The 14,341-nt window shown below is 44.0% G+C and overlaps 1 protein-coding gene across 1 annotated transcript in view; it reads right to left on the bottom strand.

The window, feature by feature from the left end:
- The window catches only part of BNIP3 (BCL2 interacting protein 3), an 83,533-nt gene that overhangs the window by 26,198 nt on the left and 42,994 nt on the right, over positions 1-14,341 (bottom strand). The window contains exon 3 of the mRNA XM_073595687.1: positions 11,216-11,300. Within this exon, the coding sequence (XP_073451788.1) occupies positions 11,216-11,300 (85 nt within the window). The remainder of the gene's footprint in view (positions 1-11,215; positions 11,301-14,341) is intronic.

Here is a 14,341-nt window from a genome sequence, read left to right as displayed (position 1 = left end):
CCCATCTGGCCCAGGAGACTTTTGGTTAGCCATCCTGGCCACTGCCTGCTGCAGTTCTTCTAAAGTTATAGGGGACTCCAGGTTTTCTTTCCCTCCCTGAAAGGACTGGGACCTCCAATCTCCTAATGAAATTCCCCATTTGGCCCTCCCCGTCTACCCAATGTGACTTGTCCAAGTTTTCATAATACTCTTTAAATGTACCTGTGATCTCTGACATATGTGAAGAGACCCCGTCCCTTACCGTTCTAATAGCAGGAATAACAGAAGAAGAGGAATTCATTTTAACTAAGAGAACCAATATACATCCCACACTTTACCCCTCTCCGAAAAACATTGCCTTTGAAAGAGTCGCTTATTCTCGGCTTTCCTTATCACCACTGTTCTATAATCCTGCTGTTTATCTAACCATGTTCTTTGTTTCTCCGGTGTCTGATCTTTCACGTATTGTTTTTCTGCCTCTGCCACCTCCTCCCCGATAAGCTCCTCCTATTCCCTGGACTTCCTCTTAAACTTTGTCACTTGCTGGATCAACATACCTCGAAGAAATGCCTTCAAGGCACTGAATGTCACCTCCATTGGTGCTGTACTGGTGTTTATCTTTACAAACTCTTTCAAAGCTAATAATACCTCATGTGGTTTCCCCATTAATTCCATCCAAAACTGACTTATTTTCCAATCACCCGGACATTTTCCACCCAGGTTTACAGACAGCACCAATAGCGAATGATCTGACAAGCCTCTGGGCAAGTAAGATACACTTTTCACCAGATGCAATGCTTCCCCATTTCCCAGAGCCATGTCGATTCTGGAGAGTGTGGAATGGGAACTTGAAAAACAATAATATTTCTGACCATCCGGATTCCATACTCTCCATGTATCCAACAGCCCTGCCTCCTCCAAAAACTGGGAAAGCCAACCATCAGACAGATTCTCCATCTGTACTCCTGGTGGAAACCTATCCATTCTCCTATCCAGGACCACATTAAAATCCCCCACCACTATAACCGGTATGTCTGTCTTATCCACCATAAACTACATGAACCACTTGCCGACTGCCACATGTACATTTACGTTGGTAGAATGGCACGGCTGGACAAATGGGCGTACAGGTACGTTCCTTTGAATTTGCCGTCGTGTGCGCGCCGCCGGCAGTGCGCTCGCGACCCTGCCGCGAGCAGGATCGCGGGTCCCATGAACTCGATGTCCGCGGGCATACCTGCGATCGTCTCACGGAGCTGAAGAACGGGGAGATGCTAATGTAAACAAGCATCTGCCTAGTGACACTGTCACTGATCATAGTTCCCTGTGATCGGGAGCTATGATCAGTGATGTGTCACAAAGAGCCCCTCCCCCCACAGTTAGAATCACTGCCTAGGACACACTTAACCCCTCCCTAGCCCCCTAGTGGTTAACCCCTTCACTGCCAGTGTCATTTTTACAGTAATCATTGCAATTTTATAGCACTGATCGCTGTAAAAATGAGAATGATCCCAAAAACGTGTCACAATTGTCCGATGTGTCCGCCATAATGTTGCAGTCACAATAAAAATCGCAGATTGCCGCCATTACTAGTAAAAAAAAAAATTATTAATAAAAATGCCATAAAACGAACCCTTACTTTGTAGACGCTATAACTTTTGCGCAAACCAATCAAACGCTTATTGCGATTTTTTTTTACCAAAAATATGTAGAAGAATACGTATCGGCCTAAACTGAGGAAAAAAATGTTTTTTTTATATATTTTTAGGGGATATTTATTATAGTAAAAAATAATGCATTTTTTTCAAAATTGTTGCTCTATTTTTGTTTATAGCGCAAAAAATAAAAATCACAGAGGTGATCAAATACCACCAAAAGAAAGCTGTATTTGTGGGAAAAAAGGGACGTCAGTTTTGTTTTGGAGCCACGTTGCACGGCCGCGCAATTGTCAGTTAAAGCGACGCAGTGCCGAATCGCAAAATGTGCTCTGGTCTTTGGCCAGCCAAATGGTCCGGGGCTTAAGTGGTTAACCGGTTGCCGACCGACCGCCGCAGTTATACTGCATCAGAATGGATCCCCTGGGCGAGCCGTCGTAGCTGTACGTCGGCCCTTTAAGACGCTGTAGGAGGTGCGCGCACGCCTGCAGCGTGCCCGGCTTGTGACAGAGCGAGAACTGGGATCTGTGTGTGTAAACACACAAATCCTGGTTCTCTCAGGGGAGAGGAGAGAGATCGTGTGTTCATACTAAGTATGACCACCAATCTCTCTCCTCCCATAGTCAATTCCCATCCGCCCACAGTTAGAACACACCTAGGGAACACATTTAACCCCTTGATCGCCCCCTAGTGTTAACCCCTTCCCTGCCAGTGACATTTATACAGTAATCAGTGGATTTTTATAGCACTGATCGCTGTATAATTGTCAATGGTCCCAAAAATGTGTCAAAAGTGTCCAATTTGTTCGCCGCAATATCACAGTCCTGATAAAAATCGCAGATCACTGCCATTACTAGTAAAAAAAATAAAAATAATAATAAAAATGCCATAAATCTATCCCCTATTTTGTAGTCGCTATAACTTTTGCGCAAACCAATCAATATACGCTTATTGTGATTTTTTCTACCAAAAATATGTAGAAGAATACATATTGGCCTAAACAGAGGAAAAAAAAATTGGGATATTTATTATAGCAAAAATTAAAAGATATAGAGAACAAGATGTAACGACCAAATTCATCTATGTTAATCTGCCTGCAGGAGAAAACCACCCCACCCCCAACAAAAATGCTCACTCCTCTAGAATATGAGGTGTGAACAGAATGATATTGACACTGAAATATCCTACCTCTAAATTGAGTAGCCTTTGTTAGTTGTGTCTCCTGCAGGCAGAGCAGTCCCACTCTATGCATATCTAATATAGAAAAAACTGCGGTTCTCTTAACTGGGTCACCCAGCCCCTGGACATTCAAGGAGCCTATATTAAGCTTTTTAAACTGCATTTAGAGAAAGAAAAAATAAAAAAGGGAAGGGGTTTTCCCTCCTCCCCTTTTAATTTCACCCCATATCTTGGTGCATCCATTTCCTTTTAATCGAGACTGAACTGTGTATAAATTCCATTTTAAACGTGAAGCCCTCGTGATTCTGCAATGCTATCAGATGTACTTCCATTACACTCTTATGCTTTCTATGTGATTGTTTTGTGACTTTACTCTCCACATACCCCCACTCAACCCCCCAAATTTTACTCTAGGCTTACCCTGGGGGCTTTTGTTGCGACAGTTCCATACAACCCAAGTGATACCCATAATCCTTTTGTTTACAAACCCTTTCACTCCCACCCCTCCCAAAAAAAAAGAAGAAGGAGGAAGAAGAAGAAGGTGTAACAAAAAACACCTTCAGAAAGAAAAAACCCACTCATTCGTTATTCACTTCATCCTAAGTGCGACTCCCTGCTCCATCTCCCTTAAGTGTATTAAACTTTTATTAATCAACTATGCAATCTAAACGTCATTTTCATATCGATCCCAATTTTCAATTTGTCTGCAGTCTCTTCTTGTTGTCTTCCAGCCATGTTGCTGCCCCAGCTGGTCCATCAAAAAACTGGGTTCCCCCAGGGCTGTTACCTGTAATCGTGCTAGGTACAACAAGGCATATGTAACTTTAGACTGTTGTAAACTATGTTTGATTTCTGTGAACTTAGCCCTTCGCTTCTGCAACTCTGGTAAAAAGTCTGGATACATAGAAATCCTTACTCCATTATAAAGGATATTTCCCCATTTCTCTAGCTTTGGAGTACGGTGACTTTATCCTTATAATTAAAAAAACTTCAAGAGTAGTGACCTGGGATATCCTCCTAGTGGCGATAATCTAAAAAGTGACTCTGTGCTCTTTCAATTAAAAAAAAAGTAGTGGAAAAAGTATTTTTTCCAAAGATTTCCCTGATCCATTTCTCCAGGAACGCTATGGGATTGGAGCCCTTGCTCCGCTCAGGGAGGCCCAACACCCTCACATTATTCCTGCGCAGTCTATTTTCCATATCATCCATTTCTGACGCATGTATATCCATGTGCTCTCTCATAATTTTAAGCTCTTGTTTTATTGGGTTCAGATCATCCTCCACTAAGCTAAGCCTCCCCTCTAAAGTGGTTGTCCTTTCACATATCTTTTGTAAATCATGGTTCACTAAAGATAACTCTTCCTTAATGCCCTTCAATTGATCACATAGTTCACATAGAGAAAATTGACAGGCGTTGACTGCTTGCAGGACTCCTTTCATTGTCGGTTCTCCCTTTGATGATGGTCCTGCTTCAGAGAATGGCTCAGGCTCAAGGATTCCCCCCTCTGTCATCCTGTTGCTTGCAGGTTTTATCCCTAACGCCGCTGTTATCTGTCCATGGCCGTTTCTGTCAGAGGGGGCTCCCAGCTGAACTCTGGCTTGCGGCTGCTTCCTCCCCCTTTGTTGGTGTCTGAACAGGGGTAGGAGCAAACTGCTCCAGCTTAGCTGCTGCCGCCTGGTTCCCTTTGTCTTTGGCTGCACGCTGTGATTGTGCGCTCGCGTTCTCCTGGTGCACCGGCTTCTCTCCCCTCTTTCGTGTCATGGCAAGTATAGCGGGGATGCAAAGCCTGGCCTGTGCCCAGCTCTCCGGTTCTCACCTCCAGTGATTCGCTCGCTCTGCTTTTGAAATTCGCGCTAGAGAGCCGCTGAAGGCTGTACGAGTCAGGACTATCCTGCACCTGACTCTCCAGATCGCGCGAGAGTACTCGCGGGTATTCACGGGGATGTTCAGCAGTATCTCTCCCTGCAGCCGTCTCCGCTCGTATTGTGGGGCACAGCCGACAAGTACCTCAGAGCCAGAGCAGGGAGCTAGCCCGCACACATCCACTCACTCGGACATCCGGTCACGCCCCTGTGTATACGCATTAAACTCTTATTTTTACTTCCCTCTACCTAAAAGATTTCAGTTTGTTTTTCAATTGAGATGTACAGTTTATAGGTCACATTAAATGTGGAAAAAAATCTGAAATAATTTATCTTTGTCTCATTTTTTTACATCACAGAAACCTGATATTTTACCAGGTGTGTGTGTGTAGACTTTTTATATCCACTGTAGGTACCAAGCAAACATGTAGAAATGTTTGCTTGCTACCTATATAACAGGGGTCTCCAAACTTTCTAAACAAAGGGTCAGTTTACTCTGCTTCAGACTTTAGGGGGGGCCGGACTGTGGCCAGTGGGAATAGAAAATGCCCCAGCGTCAGTGGAAGTAAACAATGCCCCAACATTGGTTTTAGTGGGAGGAATAGTGCCCCATCATTTATTGTCAGTGGTGGATGGTATAGTACCCCAAGTGCCAGATAGAGACAATCAAAGAACCACATCCAGCCCCAGGACCGCAGCTTGGAGACTACTGCTATATAAAGTCCTATTCAATGCTTGCACACGATAATTCCTATGATCATCAGCTCCATCTAGGGGCCAGGATGCAGTATAGAAAAAATGGAAAAAACTGCGCTAAAAACCAAGTGAATAATTAGGTCGTTTGAAAAGCTGCAAATCCGACAATAAACATTAATTGTGAATAAACATAGGAAAAATAAGGAGTTGCGCTAATACCTATATAAAACATACCATAAAAATCTACAGTGAAAGAAGATTTTGGTGATAAGTGTAAATAAAGATAAATATAAAAAACGTGTGATTATAATCAAAAAGAGTCCCATTGAGTGAAATTTCAATAAAATATCCTAATGACTGCAAATCATCAGCAAAATATAGAAAAAACAAGTCCACGTGATAATTAGTGTTAATCCGTGACAGCAAGGGAGGGTCCACCACCGGGAATGGAAGGGGTTACTCCTTACCAGATGGCCATGACCCCCCACTACAGAGGATCACAGCAAGCAGATAACCTTGTGAGCCAGAGAATGGAAACTGTTAACGGCGTCCACTAGAGGTCATCTCATCGTCAGCCACACCAGCGAAACCCAGGGCAAAGGTACCATAAAATATATGAAGGGAACTCACATAGTGTAAAAATTTGCTTGGGGGTCTGGACGACGCGCTGACGTCACCCCCAAGCAAATTGTATTCCAGTAGGACGGGTTTGTCCGCGCTCCTGTGGCCAAGGAACCGGACTTAAGGCTTTTTTATCTACTACGCTTTGTAAGTGTGCATTTTGTGGTTTTTAAACTTGAATAAATTTTGTTGGTTTTACACTATGTGAGTTCCCTTCATATATTTTATGGTACCTTTGCCCTGGGTTTCGCTGGTGTGGCTGACGATGAGATGACCTCTAGTGGACGCCGTTAACAGTTTCCATTCTCTGGCTCACAAGGTTATCTGCTTGCTGTGATCCTCTGTAGTGGGGGGTCATGGCCATCTGGTAAGGAGTAACCCCTTCCATTCCCGGTGGTGGACCCTCCCTTGCTGTCACGGATTAACACTAATTATCACGTGGACTTGTTTTTTCTATATTTTGCTGATGATTTGCAGTCATTAGGATATTTTATTGAAATTTCACTCAATGGGACTCTATTTGATTATAATCACACGTTTTTTATATTTATCTTTATTTACACTTATCACCAAAATCTTCTTTCACTGTAGATTTTTATGGTATGTTATATAGGTATTAGCGCAACTCCTTATTTTTCCTATGTTTATTCAGAATGCAGTATAGCTTTCTGAAATACCGCATTGAGAACATAAAACTACATTTTGGCTACTAGATGGAGCTGACAATCATAAAACTTAATCCATTACAGAAAATACAGGGGAAAAGTCACCCAGCCTGCACAATTGTGTGTGACATTCATCCAACATATTTTTTTAAATGAACTTTTCTTAATTTCTCCATTTTGGCCAATAAATATATAATTGAAAGCATTTTGCTTTAGCAGTGTGCAAAAAAATACATTTTGATCCTGTCAGAAATGTAAAGCTTGATCGCACTGGATCAACACCAGTCACTGCTAGAAAGTACAGAAAACAATTGTTTCCCATGTGCCCCATTCACACTGTAACATACCAAGTGTTGCAGTAAAATGCAGACATGTAGCACTTTTACCATAGCGCACAGCTTGTCACTGCACAACAGTGTAGAGCACCAAACTATAATGCTCCCACTGCTGTACAGATACATGAATGAAGTTTCACTTTGTGCCACTTCAAATAAAGTTATAAAAAAAAAAAAAAAAAAGTGAAAAAAAAAATTGTGCAATGCACACCTATTTGCACACTAAAATGGAGGATTTAGTGTGCGGGCAGTTTAAACAAGCCCTTACTGCTGTCCTGTGTAAACTTCCTGTGTTATCTCAAGCAGTGATATACATGCCTATTGACAAAGACGGAACGACGAAACGCGTCTAGGCGTGACCACACGGCTTGTTGTATGTCAGCTGTTCCAATCTCCTCCCGGGAATCACTGTGGACGATCAGATCTTCACGAGCGGTGAGTGAGTATCCTGATACAGTGTACAGTGTGATGCCTTTAATACTGAATGCTACCTTTTAATAGATGTTTGTAAGTGCATAGGGAAAAGGGGGGTTTCTTTTATGGAAATAAAGTCCTAACAGATTCACGCTCTGAGGATTGTTTTTTCCTTATGTCCAAACAATGGAACTGATTGTAATAGAGCATAAGTGAATAACAGGACCAGTGTGTATAAACCAACTGCCTTGGTGATCCAATCGGGATATCCTTGTCGATGACTCTCCGGCATTTACCGAATGGGCATAATATATCCAAAAACGTTTATTCGATAGATCTCTGGTGAGTGCAATATCTAAGGGAGTGGAATCACGCGGTGTGGTGAAGGTGGAATTCCCATACATCTGATAATCTCCTATATGAACTGTCGGTTAAGCATTTTCCAGTTGGAGTAATCCTCACAGGGTGTATCTCCCCAAATACTACTAATGCTTTTTGTGTGTTACACATTGAGAAGCGCTGCTTTTTCCAGAGGGATAAATGGAGATGAACTTTATGGCTTATGATTTAAGGCATAACTGATTACCTAGGCAAGCTGGCCAACCCCAAAATCAGATAAACCGGGAGCAGTGCCATGTCAAGCTGACCATGATTTTCCATAGATGCCAATGTATTCATATTTGCAAGTGTACGTAAAGCGGGGTATGTCTGTACAGGGGAGATATGAAGGGGTGGCAGGACAGAAATGTGAAGGAGGAAAATTTATATGAAGAGGGGGGGGGGTGATGTGCAGGGGGGACTGAATGATGGAGGATAAGTAGCCACATTTAGCAAATAAGGACGGTTTCCTCCCAGTACACTCCTGCAATTGGCTGTTGGTGTAAATGAGCCCTAAAGGTCAAAAGCCTGTTTTCAGTGTTACTAGACGTCCTATGACATTTTTGCCTGTTTTGGGGTATCCGCATTCTAACCATCTCTCTTATAGTTTTTGGAACTTTAATAAACCCCTTAATCTTTCTAAAGCAGCCATTCTCAACCTGGGTTCCTTCAGAGGTTGCTAGGGGCTCCTTGAGCTGTGGCTGATTGTCCTAATATTTGATGGTGCCTGCATAGTTGCTAGGCCATGAAAGAGCCAGCTGCACAACACCAATGATAGTTTTAGCTGTCTGTAAGGTCCGACCACCACTGTGAGGGGGCATTCTGCTCACTTTCCACCAATGCAAGAGGCATTTTTCCCACAGAGTCCCAATGAACTGGTTTAAGCAGACCTAGACCTGAAAATTATTTCAAGGGTTCCTTTGTGGTAAAAAGGTTGAGAAGGGCTGTTCTAGTGACCAATTTTCTGTTTTGACAAACAAGCCGAGGATTCTGCATTTATTAAGACATTTATAGAGATGTGTAAAGAATTCTGCCAACAAGTCTATCACTTTACCAACACAGCAGAGTTGATGCTATACAAAGGTCCCGCCAATCACAAATTCAATTTTCTTTCCTTCCACCATGGGTTGCAGGCAGTGGCGGGACAAGGCCATCCAAAGCCCAGGGCAAACCTGCCAAACTGCGCCCCCCCCCCCCCCCCAAAAAAAAAAAATATTCCCACTCTACTATATTTCTTTTATAGCACAAACCCCTAAAATCCCCCCTTCTAGCACAAATCCTCTTCTCCCATCCCTCTTCTTCCCAACACAAATCCCCCCCAAATCACCACTCCTAGCACTCCTCCCGAATTTGCCCTCCTAGAACAATTCTTACCCCCTACCGCCCCCCCCCCAACTCCCCTTCTCAACACTAATCCCCCTCCCCCCAGCCTCCTTGTGGTGCCCCCCTATCTCACATGATACCACAGTGCCCAGGGCAGCCGCCCCTCCTGCCCACCACTTGTCCCGGCCCTGGTTGCAGGAAATATAATCACTTAATTTCCCCATCAACACAGTTGGGGGCACAGGCAGCCATGCCGGGTCAGAAGAACACAATGATTACTGCTAGCAGCTGTAGCCGCCTGCAGTGACCAAATGTAAAAAAAAAAAAAAAATCTGACAGGCTGATTGTACCCAAGTCGATCGATGGATCAATTTGGGTACAATCAGCCTGCCCATAGATGGATCAAAATTTGGCCAATCCCCGCTGAACTAGTCAAATTCCGATCCATCTATGGCGGGTTTTAGTTTCATCCAGTTCCTGATTTTTAACGTTCAACCACATAACCTGTGTACTAATGTGCCCAGATCCTAACAGGCCAGACAGGAGCAGGTCAATTCTGACATCAAATGTACCATTCTATAATGCAACCTTCAAACACTCGCTACAATGGTTTCCGCAATAATGTCCCTGTTTATCTGATTTCCTGTACATTAGTGTGCAGTGCTTAGCTGACTCCATACTATGCACTTAAAACATTTATTTTTGATGTTTAACAGTTAAGAGGTTTAACAACATTATATCAATGTTAGTCTTTGCATTAGCAAGGTAAAAGATAAGAACATAAAGATTTATAGCTGCAGGCCATATGGGGCCAAGATTAGTCAGCAAAGGTGAGGCCGGTGAATAGTTCCAACCAGCTGCTTCTGACACCTGTTTTTCTAGAACGTTATTTGCACAGTGGCTGCAGCAAACTAGCTTTGTGCAAGAAGAGCTTACACCTCCAGCTACAAACTCCGGACTCCAATTTATGTGTTTGTGTGGGCTACGTAATGTCAGCAAAGAATAAATGGACAAACATAGATAATCTCATCCTTTTTAATTGTCTCTATAAATCAGGGGTCTCCAAACTTTCTTAGCAAAGGGCCAGTTTACTGTCCTTTAGACTTTAGGAGGGCCGGTGGGAGTAGAAAATGCCCTGATGTCCAGTGAGAGTAAACCATACCCTATCTTTGGGGTCAGTGGGGAGGACTAGTGCCCCATTGTTGATGTCAATGGACAGAATTCTGCCCCATCTTTGGTGTCAGTGGGAGGAATAGTGGCCCATCGCTGGTGTCAGTGGGAGGAATAGTGGCCCATCGCTGGTGTCAGTGGGAGGAATAGTGGCCCATCGCTGGTGTCAGTGGGAGGAATAGTGGCCCATCGCTGGTGTCAGTGGGAGGAATAGTGGCCCATCGCTGGTGTCAGTGGGAGGAATAGTGGCCCATTGCTGGTGTCAGTGGGACGATGAGTGCCCCATCGATGGTGTCAGCGGGAGGAATAGTGGCCCATCGCTGATGTCAGCGGGAGGAATAGTGGCCCATCGCTGGTGTCAGTGGGAAGAATAGTGGCCCATCGCTGGTGTCAGTGGGAGGAACAGTGGCCCATCGCTGGTGTCAGCGGGAGGAATAGTGGCCCATCGCTGGTGTCAGCGGGAGGAATAGTGGCCCATCGCGGGTGTCAGTGGGAAGAATAGTGGCCCATCGCGGGTGTCAGTGGGAAGAATAGTGGCCCATCGCTGGTGTCAGTGGGAGGAATAGTGGCCCATCGCTGGTGTCAGCGGGAGGAATAGTGGCCCATCGCGGGTGTCAGTGGGAAGAATAGTAGCCCATCGTTTGGTGTCAATTGAAGGTATTGTGCCCTTTTGATAGTGCTCCATTGTTGGGGTCAGTGACAAGAATTATGTCCCATTGTTGGTGTCAGTGGATAGAATGATGCCACAAGGGCCAGATAAAGGCAAGCAAAGGGCCGCATCTGGGGCTACCATTTGGAAACCACTGCTATAAATGAATGATCCTTGTGTATCATAGTTAATTTGAAACTTTGTTATAGAATAAGACAATTTTGAAAGTCAGACTCTTTGTGACTCACTCCGAGCATATATAAAAGTCTATCAATTCACTTGGATTACCTGGGAGCTGCTTTTCTCTTTGCTGCCCTGGGTTTCACTGTCACTTAGTCTCTGGATGCTCTGGGGGGTCTGAGATCGAGGAGGGCTTGGAAAGACAAGACAAAGAAGAAACAGATTAGATCAGTAAATTCAATTTTAAGATTATGCAGCTTTGGAGTAGTTGCTTATTTGGTAGCCTTCTGTACCTATCCCCTTCTTAGTCTTATACCCACACAGCTGCTTGCCAAAATGCTCCTGGCTGGGACCACACAGGCACTCAAATTATTCATTCCTATAAAGGTCCATGTTTTTCACAGTGTCTGCATTATATATACACACACAGGGCTGCCGATAGAAATCACAGGTACAGACTACCTGACAGGGCCCCCCTCCTCTGAAAATAATATTTTTGCTAAAATGCAACACCCGCGATGCTTTGCAGCCATGGCATAAATTATACCCCCTTCGAACAAGACCCATTCAAGTGAATTGCAGCACAGAGGTAATAACTGCACCTCCACAGTGAGCGATCGGTACTGATCACCCACTGTGCTCATTCAGGGTGGTGTGTTCATTCAGGATAGTGAGCCCCCTGCCCACCATCCTGAAACCACCATCCTGCCTGTGTGCCCTCAACAGCTGCTGGAGGGAGAGCAGAGAAGGGAAAACAGCAAGAGGGGGGAAAGGGGCACATAGGGGTCCCAGACAGCAGGGAGAAGGGGTTGCAGATACTAGAGCCAGTCCTTCTGCAGTGCAACCATAGAAAGAAAAGAAAAAGTAGAAGCCAGCAGCACTGCACAAGAGTCACAAGGGTCGGCAATAAGGCAGTACTGCTTGCCCTCCTGCTTGGCAGGTGCATGAGTCCCCCTTTTTAAGCCTGGGCCCAGTACAGGAGGGCTGGCTGTACTGTCTTAATATCGGCCCTGTATATACATATACACAACGGGGTCGAGTTACTAAAACTGGAGAGTGCAAAATCTTGTGTAATTGTGCAAAGTAGCCAATCAGCTTCTAACTTCAGCTTGTTAGATTAAATTTTGAAAATAAAACCTGGAGGCTGATTGGTTTCTATGCAGAGCTGCTCTGGATTTTGCACATTTTAGTTTTAGTAAATCAACCCCACTGTGACTTAGTGATGAGCACTCCTGCCTTGCAGTACTAGGATTCTCGGTTGAATCTCAACTAGGACACTACCTGCATGGAATTTACATGTTCTACCTGTGCTTGTGTTGATTACCTCCAGGTACTCCGTTTTCCTCCCACACTTCCAAGACTTTGTCTTTGTAGGTTAATTGGCTTCAGTCTTAATTTTCCTGGTATGTATATGTATGTAAGCTCCTTGAGGGTAGGGACTGATATGAATGTACAATATGTGAAGCTATGTGTAAGTTGTTGGCACTGTATATAACTGCAATAAATAATTTAAGCCGAGGCACCTAATTTTACCACAAGAAAAACTGGGAAAACGTATTGACTCGAGTATAAGCCTAGGGTGGGAAATGCGTCGGCTACTGTAAATGGAAAAGAGGGTCAACAATGCCCATCTGCAGCCTCACTGTGCCCATTTGCAGCCTCATTGTGCCATCTTCATGCCCCACTGTGTCCATCTGCAGCCTCATGTTATTGATCTCCCGGCGCTGTGACATGCAGTCAGTCTAGTCGGCGGCCGTGCAGTGTAACAAAGCCCCGCCTCCTCCTCGTCCGTGGTGGAACACTGATTCAGCTTCCCAGCAGTGAGTGAGTGTTCTGCCTATCACGGACGAGGAGTAGGCGGGGCTTTGTTACGCTTTGTTACACTGCACGGCCGCCGACTAGACTGCATGTCACAGCGCCGGGAGTTTAGGCGCATGAGGCTGCAGATGGGCACAGTGACTCGAGTATAAGCCGAGGGGGCTTTTTCAGCACAAAAAAAAAAAATGTGCTGAAAAACTTGGCTTATACGGTAAATAAATACACTCTATATGTATACACACATTCATGGCAAAAGATTCCCATAGCAATATGGGTTAGCTAAGGAGACAGCAGAGCACCTTTGATATGAGATTTATCTTACAGGCTGAAGCACGCATGCAAGGACAGAACTGTCTGATAAGGGATGAATCTCTCCTATGGTAAGCCATTAATTTGCGAGTTCTGTAAACATGTTTTTTCTGAGAAGACAACACCATTAAGCAAAGAGCTCCACTGATTGGTAAAAAAAAATGCTAAATAAAGTTAATACGGAATATTTCATATTCCCCAGAATAAACAGAAGATAATATGTACAAAATCACTGCACATGCCCTTTGAATTTCAAAAATAGAAAGAAGCCCAGCAACAGAGTATTCTGTACCATATGAAGTGGGTGCAGCTGGAGGCCCTGGGACCTTTTCTAGAGGCCTTTTGTGTATGTTGACACATGTTCCTGCTTTATGTATAATATGGGAAAATACAGGCTGTGTGCACTTGCAAACGCATACAAAACTTTCCAGTTGTAAATATTCGACAAACCTACTGTTCTGGGTATCTGAGACCTTATTCAATAAATTATTACAAGGAGCAACAATCTAAATGCAATGTGCAGGACCCACAGCAACCAATCAGAATCCACCTTGCACTGGTGGTAATTTTACTAAAGTGAATTCTGAGTTTTTGCACAAGTGCATAAGCCTGAAAAGTTGCCACATCTTTCCAAATTGTAAGTTACAGTCTAGGGACTATGGTAATTAATTAAAGTAGAAACATTACTCAAAAAGTAAAGTCGCACTGGTTTGCTTCCTCCACCCCAGCCTGTAACTGAGTTACAGGTGTTTTGGGGGGCAGCAAGTATCCATTTTTATTGGTACTGTGACGGACCACTGGGCACCCAGCTTGGGTGCCTCCATCAAGATATAGCTTCCTCCACTCTGGAACCAGGAACCAGGTATTATAGCTGAATATTGCACCCAATAACTAGACAACACTAGCTTATTATTATTATACAGGATTTATATAGCACCAACAGTTTACGCAGTACTTTGCTTAGGTGCAAACTAGAACTGACTTTATTATAAATTCACACAGACTATATACCACACAAAATCAGGTAAGAGTCTGGTCACATTACTCTAAAAACAATGCAACTGTAAACGGTAATATTAGCACATCTAAGGAACAGCCAACATAAAC

The sequence above is a fragment of the Aquarana catesbeiana genome, linkage group LG08 (assembly GCF_042186555.1).
Source record: "Aquarana catesbeiana isolate 2022-GZ linkage group LG08, ASM4218655v1, whole genome shotgun sequence".
NCBI classification, from domain to species: Eukaryota; Metazoa; Chordata; class Amphibia; order Anura; family Ranidae; genus Aquarana; species Aquarana catesbeiana.
The sequence above is the reverse complement of the archived record's forward strand: the minus strand, read 5'-3'. Positions and strand labels throughout refer to the sequence as shown.